General features: G+C 37.1%; 1 protein-coding gene across 3 annotated transcripts in view; it reads left to right on the top strand.

The window, feature by feature from the left end:
- Positions 1-26,058, top strand: part of Sec23 (transport protein Sec23) — a 250,336-nt gene that overhangs the window by 63,483 nt on the left and 160,795 nt on the right. For all 3 annotated transcript variants that reach the window (XM_090376546.1, XM_090376548.1, XM_090376547.1), the window contains exon 8: positions 15,353-15,462. In XM_090376546.1, the coding sequence (XP_090232672.1) occupies positions 15,353-15,462 (110 nt within the window). The remainder of the gene's footprint in view (positions 1-15,352; positions 15,463-26,058) is intronic.

Consider the following 26,058-nt stretch of genomic DNA (forward strand, 5'->3'; position numbering starts at 1 on the left):
ACCTTTCCAGATCCTGTTGCAGCAGCATAGTGTCAGTAGTGTCCCTGACAACCCTGCCAACCTTTGTATCATCTGCAAACTTGGACATTAAGCTTGATATACCATCATCAACATCATTTATAAATACAGAAAACAACAATGGACCCAACACTGAGCCCTGAGGGACTCCACTAATAACATTAGTCCACGATGAGCAGTGTCCATTGATTACCACTCTCTGTCTTCTCCCCCTCAACCACCCCTTTATCCATAGCAGCAACTTGCCTCCAATGTCACACTGCTCCAATTTGTGTAGCAGTCTTCCATGTGCAACAGTATCAAAAGCCTTTCTAAGATCCAAGTATATAATATCAAAGTTATTCCCTGCATCCAGTTCTTTTGTGACTGCATCATAGTATCCAATCAAGTTGGTCAGGCAAGACTTCCCCTTAACAAAACCATGCTGTCTGAGCTATAACTGAAGTCTTGTCTAAATGATCCTGCAGTGCTTCTTTAACCAGTGCCTCCATTAATTTTCCTGGAACAGAAGTTAAGCTCACAGGTCTATAATTACTTGTGTCAGCCTTTGATCCTCCTTTGTGAATTGGGGTCACATTTGCACATTTCCAGTCTATGGGTACCTCCCCTGAGTCCAAGGAAGCTCTCATAATTATGGCTAAGGGTTTGCTTACTTCCTTTGCTGCCTCCTTTAATATAACTGGATAGATCCCATCCACCCCGGGTGCCTTTCTTGTGTTTATCTTCAACAGTTTCTCCTCCACTTTACTCCCAGTTATTTCAAGATTCTGTAGCTTACTGCTAGAGTTGAATACACCTCTGGTATTCCCTTTGCTGAATAACTCCTCATGTGTGAATGTCGATGCAAAATATTCATTTAGTTTGTTAGCTACCTGAGCAGGATCATCAACAGTTGACCCATCAATATCAAGTGGACCAATCTGATTCATCCCCTTCCTTCTAGAGTTTACATAAGTAAAGAACTCTTTGCTGTTTTTCTTTGCATCCCTTGCCAAGGATTTCTCGTAATCTGCCTTCGCCTGCCTAACCTCCTTTGTAACTTGGTTGCATATCAACTTGTATCTATCATAGGCTTCTGTGTCATGTGTTAATTTGTAAGTATCCCATGCATTTTTCTTCTCTGCCATATGCCTCATTAGTTCATCTGACATCCATTTTGGCCTAAACCTTGAACAATATTTCTTAGTTGGTATGTAAAGCCTAGTAGCTTCCAAGATAAGTTCTTTGAATGCTTCCCATTTTGAATTTGCTGTTGGTAACATCATCAGTTGGTCCCACTGTATAGAATTTAAATACTGTCTCAGTCCATCGTAGTCGCCTTTACGGAAGCAATAACCCTTCCCTTTACCCCTAATGGTAGTTACCTCTTTGAGTAAATCCCACTTCAGCACACTGTGATCACTGCCACCTAGTGGTTCATTTATCTGCAGATTCTTAATGCATGAAGAATCACTGCTGATAATCAAATCAAGAGTATTACTCCCTCTAGTTGCCTCCCGAACATGCTGATGTAGAAAACAATCATCCAATAAATCCACAAAAGCTCTGCTAGTGCGTGAGTAACCAGCCCCCAAATTCCAGTCAATATCTGGGAAATTAAAATCTCCCATTATAAGACTCTCTGATTTACTGGCCCACTATTTCCCTGTACAGTTCCTTATTATACTCATCAGAGTCATTAGGCCTATAGCACACTCCTACTCTCAATTTTGATCTCCCAATGCTTATGTCACACCAAACTGACTCAACACTGCACTGTCCAGCGATGTCGACTGGCTTCACTTCCTTGGTTTTTATGTGTTTCTTAACTAATAGCATAACCCCTCCCCCCTTCCTATCCTGTCTATCCTTTCTGTAGACGTTGTACTCCCCAAATTGCAGTTCTGCATCCCTTATATCTGTGTGACACCACGTCTCTGATATCCCAACAATATCTGCCTTTGATGTTTTGAGCAATACCTCAAATTCATCAAATTTATTTACTAAACTCCTAGCATTGGTGTACACGCAAGTATACCTGCACCTGTTTCTATTCTTAGCTACCCTAACACAACCCATGTGTTTACTTGTACCGCAATGGCTCCCAGCAGTCTCTGAAATACCATGCATCTTGTTTTTCAGGCTTCTGCTCATTCTAATATAGTAGTTTTGGACATTTGGACATTCTAATAGTTTTGGACATACCGATTTATTATCAGATTACCGCATCATGGTATGCTGTGGTTGTCCTGTGTATTGGAGAACACCTTGCTGCATTTTGACAGTGGTGCTTGACAGTAGTTAGTGGATGGCTTAGGAGTAACTCCAGTATGTATTGTTGGTGATTTAATTGTGGTGGCACTTCATTTTCAGGACTTCCTACCTGGGTTGGCCTGGAGTATTATGCATGCACGTCTGCTATGTTCTCAACTACGTCTGCATGTTTTGCATATTTTATAGTGATGGTGACTGACTACATGTGGCAGTGTCATAATTTTGGACTTGGAATAACTGTGTCAGAACTATGAATAATTAGTAATTACAAAATCACTAATTTCATTTTTCTCAGCCTCATTTGTACAATCTCTTCTCAGCATGAAAGGTCTTTGTAAAGACAGATGCAAAGTACCTATTCAATTCATCCACAACATCAGCTGGGTTATCCAAGATTTTCCTACACCCAGTGTACAAGGGTCTGATCTGATTAGGTTTCTTCTTTGTTGTTTTTACATACATGAAAAATTTGTACTCATTCTTTGCTCTCTTAGCCAATACTTTCTCACATGCGGCCTTGGCCTCCCTAACCTTATCTGCAGTTACTACTACAGATCAACCGTACCTGTTGTAGGTTTCAGTACTTTTCATCACTCTATCCCATGCCATCTTTTCTGCTCTATTTGACTGGGCATATAGTACCTTAAACTGTTGAGGTCCCCTCTTCTGAAGTTAAAACCTATGCTTTTACTTTTAACTACTGCACCATCTTTCTTCATCTTCCAACTGACGAATGCACAATCACTTCCTGACTATGGTTCCTGTACTTTAAGTGCTGTGACGTCATCTGATTCTTTAATAATGATGAGGTCAAGAATATTCTCACCCCTGGTATTTTCTCTGACATGCTGGTATAAATAATAATCATCTAATTCACTTAAAATTTTTTTTCACTATGCTGAGTTTTCCTCCCACTTATTCCAATCAGTCAAATTAAAGTTCCCCATGATAAGACATTCACAATTGCTTGCCCATTCTATCTCCATCTAGAGACACTCATCATACTCCTCACAGTCTTCCACTCTGTAGATTACTCTTACTCTCATTATACTTTTGCTTCCAACTAACTCTCACTACACATTCTATGCCTGCAGATGTAACTTCGGATTCAGCAAAAGCTCTTTTCGCTCTCAGGCTGCTTTTGATAAGAAGCATGACCTCTTTTATCTTCCCTGTCTTCCCTAAATTCATTATATGTACCATAGTGGAATTTGTCATCACCATCTTCTGTGTGACACCATGTTTCTGTCAGCCCTGTTATGTCAGTATTAGTTTTCCTAACCAGAAGTTCAAATTCAGTCATTTTATTGACAATGCTCCACATTACTGTAGACATAGTTAAGACTAAATAATCTTCTATAGTTTACTACCCTGACACACCCCTTGAAGTTAAGTTTGTATCCCAAGCTACATCTTCCCCCTCATTTAAAAAATTGCTACCCTCACAACATCTTATCAACATCGGCTGATGTGGCAGCAAACATGAATTCTTGAGGCGAGTGCCAGCAATGCGTTGACCCATATTATCAGATAAACATGGATCTAAATTATTCTTCTCCACCTAAACTAGCAGTTTCCCCTGAACCATTAGGGTATCCTCAATGATAATGGCAAAAATCCTTGCACCACCTTTGTTCAAGTGAATACTATCTCTACAAAGATTCCTTCTGCCTACAAATGCAGAGCATGCTGATAAAAATATCTGCCCTAGAGCCATACAGATTCCCTTAAGTCTTGAGTTAATCTGCAGGGCTTTCAGCATATTATCCCTCCTATCATGTCTGGGCAGAATTGCAGCCATACATATTCTGACCTAACTTGTGACATTTTTCAGTGTAGTCCTATATTTATCCAACAGATGATCAGGTCACGTACATCTAATATCATTAGTCCCTTCATGGAGGGACTAATGATATTAGGTAAAGAGATAATGCTCTCTTTAAAATCTGACAATCTGTTGGTAACAACCTCATTTAAATAGAACCAGAGTGTTTTTGCCAGGTCTCCTGGCAAAAACACTGTTTCTGAACCACCTATCTTTATTACAAAAAATGTTACCCATTTCCCTGACAATAGTCTCCCAATAAAACTAGATCACCTTTGACCAGAGCAGTCTGCACATGACTGTTGTTTTCTGGGACCTGAATCGGGGTGAGTCACTTAGCAGGTCATGAGTTAACTGAGTCGCTGACCAGTTCTCAGTTACATTTGTTTCTAGGGCAAGCACTCATTTCTTCGGTGACTCAAATTCTTCTCGTAATGCACTAAGTTCTAATTTGAGATTGGTGCACTCTTTACATCAGTTACAAAAAAAAAGAATCATCTATTGAGCTGGGTCTGTCTACTAGACTAGCCTTAGAATACATGCCACAGGTTATACAAATAATAAAGTTGCGACTCAGACCGGAAATTCCCACAGGCATTTCTGTGTGAGTTCTGATGGCCTTGGGACTTCATATTTTAAGTGGACCTTATAGCAACCATTATTTAAAGTAAAATTTGAACTTCAGAAAGATTACAAAATTTAAATTTACAGTATATTACAGAATTTGTTAACTAAGTTTTGCAGAAATTAAACCATTGACAAAACTTTAACCACCAAAGAAGCTAAATTTTAGCTACTGAACTACCAAAATATCAGTAACATAGGCTATCTGATATTTAGATAGCTATGGCATTCTGAATAACATACAACCTGTTTTGTGAAGGGAAAGTCATGTTTAACTAACTTGGTAGGATATTTTTACCCATTTACTCATGAGCTGAATGTAGGGAACAATTTTGACATAGTTTATTTGGATGCTAGCAAAGCATTTGACTCAGTCCATCATGAGAGGTTACTGTGTTGTACCACATTGGGATTACTGGAAAAATTCTAAGATGGATTGCTGGGCAGAAGGCAGATGCTTCTGATTGGTGTAAATTCAGAAGTGGAGTCCCCAAGTTCTTGGACCACTGTGGTTTCTGATTTTCATCAACAACATCGATGAAGGGATAGAAGGCGTGATGTCAAAATTTGCATACGATGTAAAGATTGTTAGATTAGTTAATGATCTGTACCAAGCAGTGCTCTTCAGAATGATTGAACAGGCTGCAAGCATGGTCAGAAAAGTGTTTTAATGCAGTAAAATGCAGGACTTTGCACTTGGTGGGGTTGAATTAAGAAAGGGATGTGAGAGTTATAATATGGGCAGATATGAAGTTTTCTGATCAGCATAAACAAGCAGTAAGGAAAGCCCATAGTGTCCTGTTGATGATTTATTGAACATTATCCTGTACAGATATAGAGGTCATAGTTCCACTCTATAAGGCAATTGTAAGACCACATTTGGAATACTGTGTTCAAGTTTGGAAACCTCTTCTGAAAAAGGACAATGAGCTTCTTGAAAGGGTCCAAAGATGGACAACTTGCATGGTAAGATCAGAAAAAGTGAGACCATATGAGGAAAGACTGATTATGTGGGCCACAGAGCTTGGCAACCAGGCACCTCAAAGGAGACCTGATTAAGGTTTATAAGACTCTGAGAGGGATTTTACTAATTAAAATTAATGAAGGCAGAAATTTCACTCATAAAGAATTCCAGAACTAGTGGGGCATAAATTGAAATTACAGGGGAAGAGGTTTAAAAGATGGTAGGAAGATTTCTTTTAGCCAGCGAGTCGTTGATTGCAGGAACAGGCTGCCTTTGCAGGTAGTTGAGGCCGACAGCTTAAAAATAAATTCAAAGGTCAACTGGATAGTTACTATGCAAGGAGAGAAGCAAATAATTTGTATTTTCTTATCAATCCTTGTTTTTGCCAGTGCAGCAAAAGCCTGTGGGTTCCTTGCACTATATGGCTGTTACTATTAACTCATTATGATGTGCATTATTTCCACAAGTCTTACTTTGTTTAAATAAGCTTGAATCAGCGACGACATTATTTGATATTGAAAATTGTCATGTGTGTAGAAAAACATGACAGTTTTCAAACACAAAAACAAGGTTAATTAAAATAGAAATAAGCTAACAGGAAGTAAACTTACAATCAGGAAAATGTACTGTCAGCAAATGGTACTTTAGTCTGTCAGGCAAACCGTTGCAAATGGTAATGGTTTGTCAATAAAATTATATACAGGAAAATGACCTAGTTACCTAGCTCTTACTGATGCTACATATGAATGGATGCAGCTTTTATTATATAGTTGAGTCAGTCTTGTTGCCTGTTTATAGTGCTGTACTGTAAATTTGTTTCCTTATAAGTTGTCAATTGTGAAAAGTTTATTCTTTAAGTTCATGCAGTTTTTTTTTTTTTATTTTGCTGTTTAATGTTTTCTTATTAAACTGCAGCATTAATTTTAAGAAGTGTTCTGGAAAGCCATAGATAAAAAGGAAGCCTGCCTAATATATATATATATATGGCAATATCCCTAAACAGATTTAATCCTGGGTTTTATCTGAGTTAATTTAAAAAAGCTTAGATTGTGTTGTAAAACTAATGTATTGTTCATTAATATTGCATCCAGTCTGATTAATCATAATCATCATAATGTTTGGATTAATTGAACCACAGTATAGTGTCAGTATCATAGTCATTCAATAAATTAATACCATAATTTATAAAGAAAATGTCCATCTTCTGTATTCTGTACAACAAAAGAATCAGCTGAGCTATGGGAAAACTCTTAGAATGATGAAAATTTACACTCATAATAGTCATAGCATGGGAAGCTATCTAAAGCACCAGTTAACTACCATAAAATTACTCTGATTTCTAGTGTGCACACAGACTGGTGTAATTCTTAGATTTTGATGTAATATACGTATAGTATAAGCAGGGTTGCATTTAAGTTTAAACTAGTTTAAAATATAATATTGAAGCTTGCTGTCATTAACAGCAACAGCATAATGTTAACCTTCAATGTTTAAATAAAAAAAAATAACTAGTGAAATCAAGTAGAGATAAAGCAAAACAAATATTCCAAGGAAAAATATAATGTTCTAACCCTTCTTTAATGTTTAAATAAGTACATATGTCCAGTAAAAATTTTTAATACACACTTAATTACAAATGGTTTGTAGCTATTGAGGCTAAATGGGCTTCTTTGTCAGCAAATACTAACAGAATGGAGACGTTAGAGACAAAATTTTAAAGGATACAGTTGTGTGCGCAATGAGGATATAGTTGTGAGGATTGTGAGTTTTAAAGGATACAGTTGTGAGGCGTGCATAGGCACGAGGTTGACCATTCAACCACTAGATTGGTGTTCATTGTTGCTGCATGGACGCGTGTGGTTATGCTTCCAATACTTATCTAGTCTCAAAACAGTCCTCCAAGATAGGGTGTAGTCTAATTCCCTTGCTGCAGTTCATAGTTCTTGAATTGCATGATATATTAAGTGACTCTAGCCAGCCAGAGTCAGTGGCGAAAGTGTCAGGACTGGTCAGTCACTTCATAGTCGCACTTGGGATTAAAGTCATGGTGGGTTGATCAGAAGTGTTCTGCGATTGTGATTTTTATGGCCAAAATGTATACAGTGCTTGCATTCATGCAGCAACAATGAACACTAATCTAGTGGTTGAATGATCAACCTCGTGCCCACGCACATCTCATTGCGTGCACAACTGTATCCTTTAAAATTTTGTCTCTAATGTCTCCATTCTGTTAGTATTTGCGGATGAAGAGGCCTGTTTAGCCTCAAAAGCTACAAACCATTTGTAATTAAATGTGTATTTAAAAAAAAAAAAAAAAAAAATTTTTTTTTACTGGACACATTTATTTAAGCAATGGATTCCAGTAATACGGGCCCATTTACTCTCTTTCTTTAATGTGTTGCAGAAAAAAAAAAAAAAACACTAGATGATTTTTGAGCTGACTTATTCATAGAATCAGATCTCCTGTTGGAGTGCCAAAATAGATTTGAAAAAAATTAGACCTGTAAGGCTGAATTATTTAAGTCTGCCCAGCAGTTTTCAGGTGTCATTTTTTTTTCAAATCCATTTCCTCACTGTAAGGCTGATTTAACTGAATTGGTGTGTTTGATTGCATGCAGGAATTGCCAGATTTTGAATACACTCAAGAAAAAGCCGACCAGGCTAGCCGGGTAGGTAAAGTGCCTACCTAGCAATCCAAAGCTCACGGGTTCGATTCCTGCCTCGGACTTGGATCAAAGTACTGCAAAAACCTTGGGAGGTGCATTATGGCCACAGAAGCCTATGCACCAACAACTACCAAAAAAAAAAAAAAAAAAAAAAAAAACACTCACGAAATACTTCATCACGAGTTGAGCAGAACAAGAAGTTAATATTGGGGGGGGGGGGGACGTACATCAACCAAATACATCATATCGTTACAAAAATATAATGCCTGTTATCCAACATTGGCAGTCCAGTCTGCGCAGGAACCACAGAGGGGAAGTTGTTCTAGCTCTCCTCCTCACAGGACTTAGTCATCTTACGCATGCATTTTTGCTGAAGGCAGATGACTCTCCTATGTGTGAGGATTGTGACACCTTTTTAACCATTTGTCATATTTTAACCAATTGTCCACGATATAGACAGCAACGTTTTATGTATTTTAATGTATTTTAACATTTTTACCCATCTGTGTGAGCCTTATACACTCAGTCATATTTTTTCTGACAACGAAAATGTGTCAGCTGTTTTTAGGTTTTTAAAATCGATAACCAATTTTCGCTTGTATTTAAATATATCTTTATATTATTTTACCTTGTACATATTTATATTTTTATACATATTGACAAAGTCACCTAAGCAATTACGTCACTACAATTTTTACTGTTATCTTGTATGGAACGTGGTTTTAGCACATTATGCCACTAAAACCCAACCAATGTTACAAAAAAAAAAAAAAAAAAAAAAATCCTGATTAGGAATAACAGTGATTCAACAAATCCATCCTACTTAAAATACATTAGCATTAGTAGAGGCATACGATGCAAGAAAGCAAGCTTATGCAGCATCAGCCAAAAAAATAAAAATCTATAAATAAATGAAAAACGCTCAGATTTCACCCCTCCATTCGTTCCAAATACCTGTCCAGCTCAGCCTTAAATTTATTTAGGCTATCAACTTCCACAACAAAAGATGGAAGTCTGTTCCACCAATAACTACCTGCTGGCTAGAGGCAAACTTCCGCACATCTATCCTAAAACTGTCTTTCTTCAATTTGAATTTATGTCCTCTCAGGTGATTATTCTGAACAAGAGGAAGAATCCCATCAGCATTGAGCATGCTCAAACCATTCAAGGCTTTATACACCTCAATCAGATAACCTCGCAGGTGCCTAGTCTCGAGACACTGTAATTTGCAAAACTTAAGCCTTTCTTCATAAGAGCAAACCTTTGTTCCATTCACTAATCTTGTTGCCCTTCTCTGTACTCGTTCCAGCAGCTCTACATCCTTCTTGAAATGAGGCCTCCAGACTATATGGTACTCAAGGTGTGGCTGACCATTTACTTATACAGGGTGTTTCAGTTAAACGTTTCAGAACTTCTAAGAGGGGTAGGGTACATCCTGACAACTCGAAATCATATAGCAATGTGGGGTCGGAAATGCTTTCCTGAAGCGGTATTGTACACAGAAGTCGTCGTGCGACGTCGTGCAGCACAGATTCGATTTTCGGTCAATGTATGGGCCGGTATTATGGGAGATCACCTCATCGGACCTTACCTGTTACCGTGTCGTCTAACCGGACCTATCTACTTATCTTTCTGCAGCAAGTATTGCCACAACTTTTGAGAGATGAACAGATTTCTGCATCGACGCAACAGACAATGTGGTTCCAACACGACGGAGCCCCTGCCCATTATAGCGGAGATGTTCGTAACTACCTGGATGTCACATTTGGTCAACAGTGGATCGGACGTGGTGGTCCCGTGCGTTGGCCTGCTCGGTCACCCGACCTATCATGTCTTGATTTTTATTTCTGGGGTCATATGAAATCGCTAGTTTATGACACCAATGTTGACAATGCTGAGGAGCTGGTTGCAAGAATCGCAGTAGCTGCCGAAGAAATTCGAAATTCGCCTGGAGTATTCCAGAATGTTCGGATGTCAATGCGTCGGAGATGTGAGGCGTGCATTGTGGCCCGTGGAAGAAACTTCGAACACTTACTTTAATCCATGTACCTTTTGCTTCTTTTCATGTATTATTAAAACGATTTCTCACTTACGGTCTCTTTTCTTTATGGTGCTTCTGTGTACAACACCGCTTCAGGAAAGCATTTCCGACCCCACATTGCTATATGATTTCGAGTTGTCGGGATGTACCCTACCCCTCTTAGAAGTTCTGAAACGTTTAACTGAAACACCCTGTATAAGGGGATATAAGGGGATAATCACCTTCTTGTCCCATGCTTGAAAAATTTCTGTATATCATTGACAAAACACCATGAGCTACTCTTGTAGACTGTCTGCACTGCTCAGAAAACTTCATATCTTCCTGCAAAATTACCCCCAGGTCCTTTTCATTCTCTACCATTGTCAGTGTAGTTCTACAGAGTTGATGCGTTACTCTGGGGTTACTGTTTCCTATATATAGTACTTTGCATTTGTCAATGTTAAATTTCATTTGCCACCTCTCAGCCCATCTGCTCAACTTTTCTAGATCCTGTTGCAGCAGCATACTGTCATTAGTGACATTAACAACCCTGCCAACCTTCGTATCGTCTGCAAACTGGGACATTAAGCCTGATATAACATCATCAATGTCATTTATAAATACAGAAAACAACAATGAACCCAACACCGAACCCTGAAGGACTCCACTAATAACATTAGTCCACGAAGAGCAATGTCCATTGATTACCATTCTGTGTCTTCTCCCACTCAACCATCCCTTTATTCACAGCAGCAATTTGCTGCCAATGTCACAACACTCCAATTTGTGCAGCAGTCTTCCATGTGCAACAGTATCAAAGGCCTTTCTAAGATACAAATATATGATATCAAAGTTATTCTTTGCATCCAGTTCCTTTGTGACTACATCATAGTATCCAATCAAATTGGTCAGACAAGACTTCCCCTTAACAAACCCATGCTGTGTCCGAGCTATAACTGAAGTCTTGTCTAGATGATCCTGCAATGTTAACAGGTCTGTAATTACCTCTGTCTCCCTTTGATCCCCCTTTGTGGATTGGGGTCACATCTACACATCTCCAGTCCATGAGTACCTCCCCCGAATCCAGGAAAGCTCTCATAATTATGGATAAGGGTTTGCTTACTTCCTTTGCCGCCTCCTTTAATATAACTGGACAGATTCCATCCACCCCAGGTGCCTTTCTTATGTTTATCTTCAACAATTTCTCCTCCACTTTACTCTCAGTTATTACAAGATTATCTAGCTTACTGCCAGAGTTTAATACACCTCTGGCATTCCCCTCCCTCATGTGTGAATGTCGATGCAAAATATTCATTTAGTTTGTTAGCTACCTGAGCAGGATCATGAACAGTTGAACCATCGATAACAACTGGACCAATCCGATTCATCCCCTTCCTTCTAGAGTTTACATAAGTAAAGAACTCTTTGCTGTTTTTCTTTGCATTCTTTTGCCAAAGATTTCTCATAATCTACCTTCGCCTTAGTGACTTGGTTACAGACCAGCTTATATCTATCGTAGGCTTCTTTGTCGCATGTTATTTTATATGTATCCCATTTTTCTTCTCTGTCATATGTCTAATAAGTTCATCTGACATCCATTTAGGCCTAAACCTTGAACAATATTTCTTATTTGGTATGAAAAGCCTAGTAGCTTCCAAGATAAATTTTTTGAATTCTTCCCATTTTGAATTTACTGTTGGTAACATCATCAGTTGGTCCCACCGTATAGAATTTAAATACTGTCTCAGACCACTGTAGTCACCTTTACAAAAGCAAAAACCCTTCCCTTTACCCTTCACGGTAGTTACCTCTCTAAGTAAATCCCACTTCAGCACACTGTGATCACTGCCACCTAGTGGTTCCTTTATCTGCAGATTCTTAATGCATGAAAAATCACTACTGATAATCAGATCAAGAGTATTACTCCCTCTAGTTGCCTCCCGAATATGCTGCTGTAGAAAACAATCATCCAATAAATCCACAAAAGCCTTGCTATTGTGTGAGTGACCAAACCACAAATTCCAGTCAATATCTGGGAAATTAAAGTCCCCCCCCCCATTATAAGACACTCTGATTTACTGGCCCACTCTATTTCTCTGCACAATTGCTCATTATACTCATCAGATTAATTAGGCCTATAACACACCTACTCTCATTTTTCCTTTCGCAGTGCTTATGTCATACCAAACATTTAACATTGCATTGTTCAGCAACATCAATTGGATGCACTTCCTTAGATTTTGTGTTTCTTAATTAACAGCATAATCCCTCCACCATTCCTGTCCTGTGTATCCTTTCTGTACACATTGTACTCCCCAAATTCCAATTGGCACTGCTTATGTCTGTGTGACACCATGTCTCTGATATCCCAACAATATCTGCCTTTGATGTCTTGACTAGCACTTCATGCTCATTGAATTTATTAACTATACTCCTAGCATTGGTGTACATGCAAGTATACATACATCTCCCTTCCAATAAATTCTCTCTCTCATTAAGTTGAATAACTGAATGATAAAAATTGATGCAAAATATATTATTCTGAAATTCCATCCATGTCCCTACTATAGTCATAAAATGATATTTAGAACCTTATAAAACATGAACAATTTCCAGTCTATTTATCAAACTACAGACATTCCAATTAAATATGACAGTCTCCTCGTACTTAACAGTGCAAACTGAAACAAGATGTGAACAACCACAACAGGAAAATATTAACCTGTGACAAGCAACAGCCATGCTTACCTCTTTTATCACAACAAAGTAAATGAAGTTTCTTAATCCACGTATAGACTTTGTATGGCATAAAGTAAGGAAAATATCACATCACTATCTCAGCTTTAAATTAAATTACACAATAACCAGAAAGTATACAAAAATTACTGTGATATTTACAGCTAAATTCATGCATTAAAAAAATACAATGTCAGAATACATGAAGGATGAACAGTAGCAGCTCTGATTTCTTTACTGTGCACAATCTCTCATTTCCTGAGATAAGTAATGTTAATCTCCATGTTGCTCTTTTTGATGGACCACAAATCCGAGAGTTGCTTACTTTCCGTAACACCTTTACTCAAGAGTAGGCTGGAAGGTTTGCCAAAATATTAAAGGTTGGCAAAAAGATACCAGAGTAAATAGAATGGTGCAGTAACAGCAGACTACTGAAGTTTAAAAATAGATTCGCATTGATGTCCGATCATTCATAATTCAAGATACTTGGCTGTATTACTGTTTTAAATATCTTGATCTCAATATTTGCTCAGATCATGTCATTGAAATTTTTCTTGTTCAAATTAAATGCTTTATTCCATGCATTAGAGCATTTCATTAAGTGTTCTACCTTAAAATGTCCTCCTTTATCTAAACTTAGGTTTTTCCACTAAATGTGCTAAGGCTATTCAAGATAAGAGTAGCATATTACAATTGGCTTGTATTGAAATCTCCAGTTTCATTTTCTCCCTACAGTAAAGCTTGCAGCAGTTATTAATAGGCTAAGAATAGAAAACTTGTCTTTTCCAAATAGTAGTTGAGCATTTTGGTCTCTCGCCAAAGCTATTATTTCAGTGACTTCTATCTGTCAATATTCCCACCTCTGTTGCATCATCAGCTAAAGACGAAGCTGAACATACCAGTATCTTATTTTTCTTCTAATTTTTGTATCAACATCCTTGGTAAGCCTTCTCCTGTCATAAACAATACACTCCACTCATTGTCTCCTATGGCTTCTTACATAAAAATGTTGTTCAAAGAATTCTAAACGGTCTACACGAGTGGTTCCAAAACTGTGTGCTGTTGTGCTCCAGGGTGCCGCAGCAAACTCACAGGGGTGCTGCGGGATGTTTAAAATTTTTGAGGGAAATGCTGATACTCGACATCTGTCGGACATCGTGTGAACGACTAGCTCTAGGTAGTTCACAGTTTCAACATTACTTATTAAGTTGTTTGGACCTAACTACTTAATAAACAGAACTGTTAGGTATTTATTTTTGCCTAGTGGCACCGTTAACCGAGTTTAGGAACCTTTGATCTAGACCACTCCAGGTCCTGATGGCATTTCTCCACTTGTTCTCAAATCCTATACTTTTGCGGCATTTTTCCATCTGCTTGGAAATTTGCTCATATCCAGCCAGTTTCTAAAAATAGTGAAAAATTTTGCCTCTCCAGTTATTGCTCATTGCAAACCCCTGGTGCTGCCAGACAAAAACACTGCACTTACTTTTCCATAGTAATGGAGAAATCCATCAGTTGCCAGCTCTTAAAATATATAGAAACCTATTTGATCAGTGATTGAAAATATAAATTCCATCAGCGTTGATCTAGTGGTGATATATTGGCTTATGTGTTACTCATCTTTGAACAGATTTGATAGAAAAGTTTCATGAAACTGAAGTAGTTGCTCTTGACATTCTAAGACCTTTGATTGTCATAAAGTACTTCTAAACAAGCTTATCTTTTGGCCTGCTGGCTGTTTTTTGCAGTTGTGTATCCAGTTTTCTCTCTGAATGCTGGTATTCCCCAAGCTTCTTTCTCTCACTGTTTTCCTCCTTTATATTAATGACTTTCTTCAACTGGAGATCCCATCCCTAGTTTGTCTGATTGCATAGTACATGGCACATTCCAGTTTGAGAAACCTTGTTCTGTACAAACAGCCTCAACTTCTTGAATATCCACCACCAGTGCCGTAAATGCCTATCTTCAGATAATTCTCCAATGAGTCGAAATAAATTAGTTAACTCAATCCTAAAATTCAGTCCTATCTTATTTCTAGCACAAAAAAAAAAAACACGCTGCTCCTATGCTTAGCTTCAGTAGTAATGTCACCATATACAGGCATTTATGAAACCACATTTGAAATATTGTGTCATGCAAATCATTTTCCCTTTATTCACATTGTCGGATTTTCATTTTCATGCACCTTGATGAAGTATGCAGTTCTATATTCTGTATATTTCTTCTTTTTTTTTTTCCTTTCCTAGGATATGCTGGGTATTGGAAAGCTTCAGCAACAGCAACAGCAGCAGCAACAGGCAGTTCCTCATCAGCAGCCTAGAGGTCCTGGTAGTCAGCCAATTCCACCAGCAAATAGGTATTACCTTTTCACAATTTTGTTTCAAAATATTTCAAAAAATATAAAGTAAGAAACTGCAAAATTCTTTTGAAACTTCAATTGATGTGTATTTTCACAGTGGCATATGCATTCATGAAGTTATCACTCTAGTTCACCAAAAATTTCTTATTTTGTGTCATTTTTCTTCCATTAGTAGGTTTTGTTATTTATCTATGGGCAGACCCATGGGTTGAGTTTCTTGTTAGTTTGATTTTTTTATTTTTGTATTAGTAACAAAGGGATGCAAGGAAACGAACTTATACACCACCCTTAAAATAATTAAATAAATAAATTACTCGCTTTATTTGCCCATCCTTCTAATAATTTGTTATTCTTTAAATTTATTCAAGCTCTCCACTTCCACAACACCAGGTGAAAGAAAGAAGTTTTTTTGTCCTGGCTGTAAACAAATTTCTGCAGATACATCCTCCTTTTCCCATTTAAATCAGCCTCGTGTGCAGCATGTGTATGAAAAAGGGTAAAGTGCTATTAGCATTTAGTTTACGTAACCCATTTAAATCCTTAAATACTTAAATCTCGGGTGCTGAATTTTCAGATGCAGTTTACAGAACTTAAATCTTTGGTAAGAGTACTCTTTTGTGCCTCTATCTAATACAATATACAGTGGAACTTCTCTATTACGAACTTCTATTTAACGAATTTCTCTATATTACGAATTTTTTCGCAAAACGTTGCACCTTGAAACGAAATTACATGTAAAATTAACCCCATGTAACAAAGTGTTAGTCTCTCTATAACGAATTTTTTAAAAAGCATTTTTGAAGATTTGCAAGCATTTACTGCTAAACAGCCACTTCCTTCCTTCTGAAATTGGGCATTAGCATCTGGAATTAAATAATCATCCTTTTAGTGAACACTTGTGGCCATTGACGCCCGTAGGATGGTCTTTGTTTCATTTTTGTTACGGTTATTAAACCAAATGGGTTTTCTTAAAAGTGGTCGTAAACTTTACAATAAATAGGGTAGATTTGTAAATTGATGTTGGCTCAGGGGAAAATGAAATTCGTTGCGGTAAACCTTTAGCATGCTGCGGCGGCAATACATAGAATGCTACCATAGTCGGTTTTTAGTAACGCCTACTGAATGACCTTCGTTTCTCACCTCAACTGTACCATGCGACCTTCATGTCAATCATTATATGATATGTCCGTTCTCGTCTAACTGGACCCCCAGTAGATGGTTTTCATGAACTTTTTTTTTTTTTTTTTCCCTTGGTTCGTCATCAATCACATAGGATATATGCTCTTGTTTTTTTTCCTGAAAAGTAACATACAGCATACGTTAATCATAAATTTTCTTTTGTGTATATATGAATGAAAGCAGAATAAAAGAAATTCACAAAGTCGTATATTTCTTCAAAGTGAGTGATACTGTTGAATTGGCAAGCGGATGTCATTGAGTAGGCGGTACAGTACTAACAATTCACTATATGGCCAGCGCAGCGAAGTTTGCTGTGTATGTATCGGCAAGAGCTGCAGTCCAGTAATTTTTACAATTGCAAAAACAATGTCGAAGAGAAAGTGTTTAAGTGTTAATGATAAAGCAAAGATTGTTATGATATTGACCGGGGTTTTAAGAAAAAAGATGTTGCGGAGAAATATGGCATATCTCCGAGCAGTTTATCTACGATTTTAAAAAATCGAGAATCAATTTTAAATGCAATTGAAGAAGGAGTAGGCAAGAAGCAAATTAAGCTGTGTATATACAAAGATGTTGATAAAGTTGTTCTAAAATGGGTGCAAATGATATGTGAAAAGAATATCCCAATATCGGGCCTAGTAATTAATCAACAAGCTCTGAAATTTGCACAGTCCCTTGGACATACAGAATTTAATGCGAGCACTGGGTGGCTAGATAAATTTAAGAAGCGCCACGGAATTGTGGAAAAGGTTATTTGTGGAGAAAGTGTTAATGTAAGCGAAGAAGATTGCAACAGATGGAGGAACAATACCTTAAAGAAGATTTTGGAAGAATATGAGCATAAGGATGTTTCTAATGCTGACGAAATGGGTTTATTCTTTAAATGTTGACCGAATAGAACACTTGCTTTTAAGGATGATAAATGTTTTTGGTGGGAAACAAAGCAAAGAAAGAATCACTGTGCTAGTTGGAGCAAATATGACAGGAAGTGAAAAATTAAGACTTTTAGTCATCGGAATATCAAAAAACCCATGATGTTTTAGAGGCACAAAATCTTTGGAAGTTGACTACACCTTTTAATAAAAAAGCATGGATGACAAGTGATATTTTTGAAGAATGGATATTAAAACTAGACAAGTGTATAACAAAAGAAAAAAGGAAAATCGTGTTGGTAACTGACAACTGTCCGACGCATCCTGCCAATATTTCTGGCAAACTTAAAAGTGCGAAGTTGTTTTTACCACCAAATGTAACGTCAAAACTCCAGCCAATGGACCAAGGCATTATTAAAAATTTTAAATTTCATTTTTGAAAGAGAATAATAATGAAGATTGTCAATGCGTTATCAGAAAATAGAAACTTGGAGGTTACAATTAACCTTAGAAATTGCATCTCTGAACTGGCGGCGCCTCCGTAGCCAGGTGGGAAGGAGCAGCAGTGCGTAGCACACGCTTCTTGATTAGACCGGGGTTCGAGTCCATCACCACCAAATACAGAAGATGCGGAAAGGTCAGGGAATGACCACCGCATTTCCCGGAGCAATATGGCCTTAGTTGCTAATGCTCCTAAAAACCAAACAAAACAAACAAAACAATCTGAACTGGCAAAAGTTTGGACAAACGATGTCACTGAATACACTATTCAAAATTGTTTTTCGAAAGCAGGATTTGCATTGAATACAGAAGTCGAACAACGACTGGATGAACAAGATGAACTGCCCCTTTCACAACTGAAAAACTTTTGGACATTATTAGAATTGTCTGGAAACATCGAAAATGAAATAACACTGGATAGTTATGTAAATTACAGCAGAACATCCAAATGAAGATGAAATACTGCTGAACAGTGTTAGACGCGACCATGATCATGAAGAAATTAACGATGACGCTGAAGACGCATTAGAACAATCCGCAGAAAAGCCAACTCGCGAAGAAATGATTAACGCTTTTAAAACGGTTCATGTGGCTCTACAGTTTTGTTAAAAATGTTCCTGATAATGTTTTTAATGCTCTGAACAAATGTGAGGTTTTCTTTGAGAATCAGACAATTTTTTAATTGTACTGTGCAAACGAAAATTACAGATTTTTTTAATTTGTGATATTTACCGGCGAAAATTGTGTAAACGTAATTTAAATAAGTATGTTTTTGAAATAAAATACATTAAAAATAAATGTAGATTCGTTTTCATTTTCTAATTAGATAACAATTTCTAATAAAAAAGATATTCTCTGTATAACGAAATTTCTCTATAACGAATTTTTTCGCCAGATTTATCGAATTCATTATTGGGAAGTTCAACTGTATTTGCTTTTCTAAATGTTATAAATGATGTACAGGTTTTTCAGATTCTTCTTAATATGAGGCTTCCATACCTATGTGCAGCCATTGATATGTTCGGTGGGATAATCTTTGTCCTTCTGCAAAGTTCCACTTTGTTGTTGACACAATCTCATGAGCTGTCTCAACAGCCTGTCTGACTGCTCACAATACTTTGTTTTTCATGACTACAATATCTGACCCAATGAAAAGGATCCCTTGGTTTTTCATTCTCTTCTACCTTAAGTTTAGCATCATCCAAATGGTATGTTATTCTGGAATTTTTATTACTCAATATTAAACTTCGGTATGGAAAGTAAACTACACTTGCCATTTTTCAGCCCATCTGTTTCATTTATACAGGTCTTGCTGGAGTATTTACACCTGATCACAGCTACCTTACCACCCTTCCCACCTTTATATCATCAGCAAATTTAAAAATTATACTTGCTATGCCTATATTAGTATTGTTAATAATTATTAACAATACTGATATAGTTAATAAAAACAGTAAGGGCCCAACACTGAACTATGTGGTACCATAACTTAAAACATTGTCTGTGAAGAGCAGTCAACATTAATAACTACTCTGTCTCCTGCCACACAGCTACAATTTGTGTTACATCATTCATGTAGAGCAGTATGAAAAACTTTACTGAAATATAAGCACAGTGCATCTTTGATATTATGAGTGTTGGACAACAACTTAAACATCCACATTATAACTAAAACAAAGAATTAATGAATTTTTTATGAGTTGTTTGGAAATAGTAAACGGAAAAAAATATTCACTATGATGCAAAATACTGCTTGCACTTCATAAAATCTAAAGAGCATCAGTAAGTCATCATCAGTCCTAAATCCATGCCCATGGAGAAAGACATAAATATTCAGAAGACTTAACTAAAATTAAGCTTTACCACCTTGATCAGCAATGGCATAGAATAGCCACAATGCATTTTTTGCAATGTTATTCTCAGTGCTGAATCTATGAAACCTCCAAAACTGAAACGTCACTTAGAGACAAAGCATTCAGAACATACTAAAAAGGATTTGGAGTTCTTTCGATGGCATGAAACTGATCTCAAGTGTCAGAGACTTGATCCTGCAGGAAGTTTTCAGTTTTCAACACAGCAGCAGTGCAAGCATCATATGAAGTCACATTGGAAATTGCCAAACAAAAAAAAACTTACACGATTGGAGAAACGGTCATCAAACCCTGCAAGTTGAAGATGACGTTAATTCTTGGGGAAGCCAGCGAGATAATGATCCGACAAATATCTCTGTCCGCTAACACAATTCAGAGGTGCCTTTCAGATGTGTCCGTAGACATGAAAGAGCGGGTTTTGGATGAAATCAAAGTTTCTCCATTGTTTTCTTTTCAGGTTGATGAATGCTTGTCTTCATGAAATATGTTCATTCAGGTGACATCAAAGAAGAGTTCCTGTTTTGTAGTGCTCTTGAAACTACTACAAAAGGTGAAGATATTATGAAGAAGATAAATACCTTTTGTGAAACTGGAGGACTGCAATGGAAAAACGTGTGGGGTTTGTACAGATGGAGCACCAGCTATGCTAGGGTCAAAGTCGGACTTTCAGACAAAAGTGAAGGAACTTGCGCCCCAAGCAAAGGGCATTTGCTGCATGATTCACCGATATGCTCTTGCCAGTAAGACTCTTCCAGCTCCTCTGCAAGAGGTACTTGATTCTCTGAATAAAATTGTGAATTACATCAAATCTGGAGCCCTCAACACCCGTCTGTTTAAAGAACTCTGTAAGACATGAATTCTTATCATGAGGTTCTTCTTTTCTACACTGCTGTACGCTGGTTGTCAAAAGGAAATGTTGTCAATCGTGTCTTTGAGTTGAAAGATGAAATCAAGTTGTTCCTGGAAGTGCAAGGGAAACATGACCTTGTGGCTTACTTTAATGATGAAGCTTGGAAGAAAAGAGTTGCTTACTTAGCAGACATTTAAGACCAGCTAAATAAGCTGAACCTGAAACTTCAGGGAAAGTAAACACACATTATCCAATTTCAAGACAATCTTCAGGTATTTGTATCCAAGCTGCAAAACTGTCTTCGGAAAGTAAATCTTGGAAACATTGCCATGTTTGAAAAACTGCAGTGTGGTAGAGGAATCTGAAGGTGAACTGGAGGAGATTATTGGGCACCTTGAATCCCCTGAAAAGGAATTTCAGCGGTACTTCCCCGAGCTTACAGAAGAAGAAGCTGCACTACTGGTACAAAACCCATTCTCTGCTTCCCTGAATGTAGCCAGCATTCCCCTATGAAGTACAGGATGAATTCTTGGATCTGCAGAACAGTTCCCCGACACGTAATTTATTTTATGAAAAATTGCTGACTCAGTTCTGGTTTGCTGTGTATCAGTCATATCCAAATGTCACCGTGCTTGCCTTTAGAGTTTTACTTCCATTTGCCTCTACATATCTCTGTGAGATATGTAGGACGATGTAGATATGTAGGGAATGATGCCAGCAGTGGGGAAGGTGGAATACAAAGTAAAATCTGTACTTTTTTTTTTATGAAACCCATTTTACATGCCCAAAAAAATTGCGTTTGGTGTGGAATATCTTGAAGGAACAAGGAGCGAGGAAATGATGCCAGCAGTGGGGAAGATGGATTGCAAAGTAGCAACACATACGACATACCCGATATTCTTCCTGATGAGGTAGAAAATGAAGAATCAGAAAGCCCCGTGGGAAGATGAAGTTACCGTAGAGTTGTTAAAATTGGGAGGAAGAGACATAACACAAAAAGTGGCAAGACTCTTCACAAGTGCATTAGAAAAGGTGTGACACCTAAGCAGTGGAATAATGCAATCATAGTTTTGCTGCATAAGAAAGGAGATAAATCAGAAATTGGCTTGTTATCCCACATCTACAAGTTGTTCACAAGGGTCATTACTAACAGATTAGAAAGAATACTTGATGAGAATCAACCGAAAGAGCAAGCTGGCTTTAGGACAGGATTCTCAACTATGGATCACCTTCACGTAATATCACAGCTAATGGAGAAAGCAAATGAATATAAAACACCATTATACCTGGCATTTGTGGATTATGAAAAGGCATTTTACTCCATACAGCATAAGGCAATGTTTTGGGCACTGGAAAAGACAAGGCATAGATACCCCACATATTATGATTTTGAAGAAAATATATGAGAGTGCTACCTCCTTTATTAGACTAGACAAAGACAGTAGGAAATTTAAAATCAAGAAAAGAGTTCGACAAGGAGACACAATATCTCCGAAGCTGTTTACTGCTGCCCTTGAGGTAGCTTTCAGAAGATTAGACTGGTCTTAGAAAGAAGTCAATGTGAACGGAGAGTACCTAAACCATTTATGATTTGCAGATGACATTGTGGTCATAAGCCACGATCCCAAAGAATTAGAGGAAAATCTTAAATCAGTTATGCACAGTTAGTAAGGATTTTGGACTAAAGATGAATATGGCTAAAACAAAAGTAATGATGAACAAGTATGCCACAGAAAGGGAAATAATGATTGAAGGAGCAGTAATTGAAAAGGTGGAGTCATATACTGGGACAAGTCATATATATGGGACAAGTTATTAGCTGTAATAATAATAAATGGCTGGAAGTCAAAAGAAGAATAAATTTTGGATGGATAGCATTCAGGAAATATAGTCACATACTGAAGAGCAGTATCCCAGTTTGTCTGAAATGTAAAATAATGAACCAATGTATACTCCCCACCATGACTTATGGAAGTGAAACTTGGGCACTTATCAAAAGAATGGAAGAGAAGCTGAAAACTATACAGCAGAGAATGGAACAAATTATATTGGGAATCAGACTGTTAGATAAGAAGAGAAACACATGGATTAGGCAGCAAACTCAAGTAAAGGATATTCTTATCAAAACTAAAGAACTAAAATGGTCTTGGGCAGGACACATAGCTCGAAGACATGATGACAGATGGACTAAGAAAATAACAGAATGGTACCCAAGAGGAGCTAAAAGAAAACCTGGAAGATAAAGGCGGAGATGGATAGATGAAATTCATGAGTTTTTGAGTAGTAAATGGATGGCCAGTTCTCAAAACAGAAGAAGCTGGAACGTTGCTGGAGAGGCCTTCATCCTGCAGTGGATTGAAAATGGCTGATGATGATGATCTCTGTGAGAGTGGATTTTTAATGCTTCTTCATATCAAAACAAAGGCAAGAAACAGACTGAATGTTGAGGATGACATGAGGTTGTCTTTAACAAACACTTAGCTGCGAATTTTGAAGCTGGTTGCCCAGATGCAAGTACAACCATCGCATTAAATATGAGGTTAGAATTATATTCTGAAAAATCTATTTTTAATGTGTTTTCTTTACCCTATTAAAAATGCCTTTTTATGCAAATGTGACGACGGTCGCAGGTTACTTGGCTATTATAAAAGGGGGTCACAACTCGAAAAAGGTTGGGAAACGTTGCCTTAAACTCTGCCATAGACCTGACTATGTGGGAAATCTTCCTTTATAAAATTTTTTTATTTATTTTATTTTGTATTATATTGTATTTTAATTTCGAATTTTACACTTTTTGAAAGAGCAAGCTGCAGAAGGGGACAGATAATTTTATTGAATATTGTATTTTTGTAGTTAATTTCAAAATATTCTTTTGAATTTATGTGCTTTTGATTTTCTTTGCTCAGATTTATCTTTTTAAAGTTTTATGACTAGGCAGTTGGTTTATTCAGGTAAAATTCATATATTTGTAAACATTACCTGAATATATTGGAACCTTTTTTTATTTTATTTTTGATGATTAATAGCGAGTTTAATAAATATACTCTTTCTCAAGGTCTTAAAGAAATCTGTGCAATGGATGATGGTCCAGACAATTTCTATTTTTTTAAATTTTATTTATTTATTTATAGACCAATAGATTGTGTTCTGGATATAAATTTTCAGTGACTGCACATACTTTGGTGAATAATACAGCAAAATTATGATGTAAAATGAGGTACGATAAATGTAATTGACAAATTCGTCTTGATTATAGTCAGTCCAGCATAGCAAAGGATATCAGTGTGACATTATTATCATGTCACAGGTTCACATCCTCATGAGATATACCAAATTTCTTTACCTCTGTTGCTGACATCAACACTCCGTAACATTCAGTATTATAGGATTGTAAGTGGATATTTCAACACAGTAGTTGAGAAATAAAATTCATATTCTAATTTGCTGCATTTGATTTTGATCATGAGAATGATCCTTCTGCTCCCACTGAAGAAGGCCCCAAATGCCAAGCAAGTTTCAAAGCACTGACAACCTGATTAATTTTAAGAAACTTAAAGCTAAGAGGTGCTATGTATGGGGGGGGGGGAGCGAAAAACTCATTGATCCAATTTGCTTTCCACTGTTAGAAAAATTTGTTCAAATAAAAAAAGCTGGAACAAAATAATAAAACTGAATAGTAAATCCCTTCCGGTGTCAACACCTGTTCTAAATTGGAGCGGTAAAGACTTTTTCCTTTCAGTGGAAATTGGAAATACCCTGGCAGAATCCTTTGCTCAAATCTCATCCATATCAGCATGCGAGTCAGCCTTTAAACTAGAAAAAGCCAACACAGAATGGTATAATCTAAACTTCAATACAATGGTACCTCTTCCATTCAACTAGTGTTTTACAGTTTTTGAGCTAGAGAGTTTCCTAAACAGATCATCACACATTGCACCAGAACCTGACAGGCTATATTATCTCATGCTTTAGCACCTTGAAAAGAAAGCTCTGAATTCATTATTGATATATTTTAACTGGATACCCTCATTCTTGATGCCACTCAATAAGCACAGCCTTTCCTAAACCTGGGAAGGATCACTGAAATCCACAAAACTATCGACCAATATCTCTTAGCAGTTTGCCTTGGTAAGGAAAAATGATTCACAATTGATTAATATGGTATGTAGAGTCTCAATTGTGATGAATACAATCCAGTACTTCCAAAAAAAGGGTCTTTGCTAAACTCTATAATCAGGGCAGAATTCAACATATAGAACCTTTTTATCCAAAATGAACATCTTTTCATGGTCTGCCTCAGCATTTAAAAAGCCTTTAATACCAACTGGAATTATGGTATTCAAAATCTGTATGCCAAGGGACTTCAGATTATTTGCCACTAATCATGCTGCACTTTCTCCAGAACAGAACTTTTCAAATGCATTACTGCAATGCTCTGTTATGAACAGTTGTCCAATAAGAAGTGGTCTCAAAAAAGAACAGTTCTTAGTGCTATCTTTTTTGTGATAAGAATAAACAATCTAACAGAGGTGCCTCAGCTAATTTGACACCTATCTACATGCAGATAGATATCTTAGAATGTCCTGCCATTCACAAAATGTGTTCCATTGAATGATAACTTCATTTGTCAATAAACAAAATAGAGTCATGGATGTGCTACAATGGTTACTGCCTCTGCATAAAAACCACTACCACCCACTTTTACAAAAAAGCATTAACTCCATACAGATCCTGAGCTAATGCTGGGAACCTAGCTAATACCACTTGGCAACAGTATCCATTTCTTAGGCCTAGTGTGTATACTAACCTTATCTTCTAGTCACATATAATGCAAATGCAAACTCAGTGTATGAAAAAGATGAACATATTTATTTAAATTTATCATTTTTATGACATGGAGTGCAGATCACTTTACACTGCTACACCTATATTGAACCTTAATCGGAACCAGTTTCAGTCTTTGTGTAAGCTTTGGTGTGGCTGAATCCAGTCCAGCATAGTGCTCTCAGGATTGCCATAAGAACATTCAAGACATCCCCATTTCAAAGTTTTACATAAATGCCCATGGACCTCTGCCACACCTTAGGAGAAAGGTACTGCTTCTTAACTGCAGCCAATTTACCTAGTCTCCCTTCTCATCCCATCTGGATATATCAGTTTGATTACAGTGGGTAAACATATATAGAAACAAACCCAATAAAAATAAACCTGCAGGAATCCAGTTATAAGAACTAACACAACAGTGGAATTTCCATCTTCCAAATATCTCCAAAGTCACAGACACTATACAACCACCATGGACACTACATTATACCTCCTT

The sequence above is a fragment of the Mastigoproctus giganteus genome, chromosome 6 (assembly GCF_048544385.1).
Source record: "Mastigoproctus giganteus isolate SK-2022 chromosome 6, ASM4854438v1, whole genome shotgun sequence".
Classification (NCBI taxonomy): Eukaryota; Metazoa; Arthropoda; class Arachnida; order Uropygi; family Thelyphonidae; genus Mastigoproctus; species Mastigoproctus giganteus.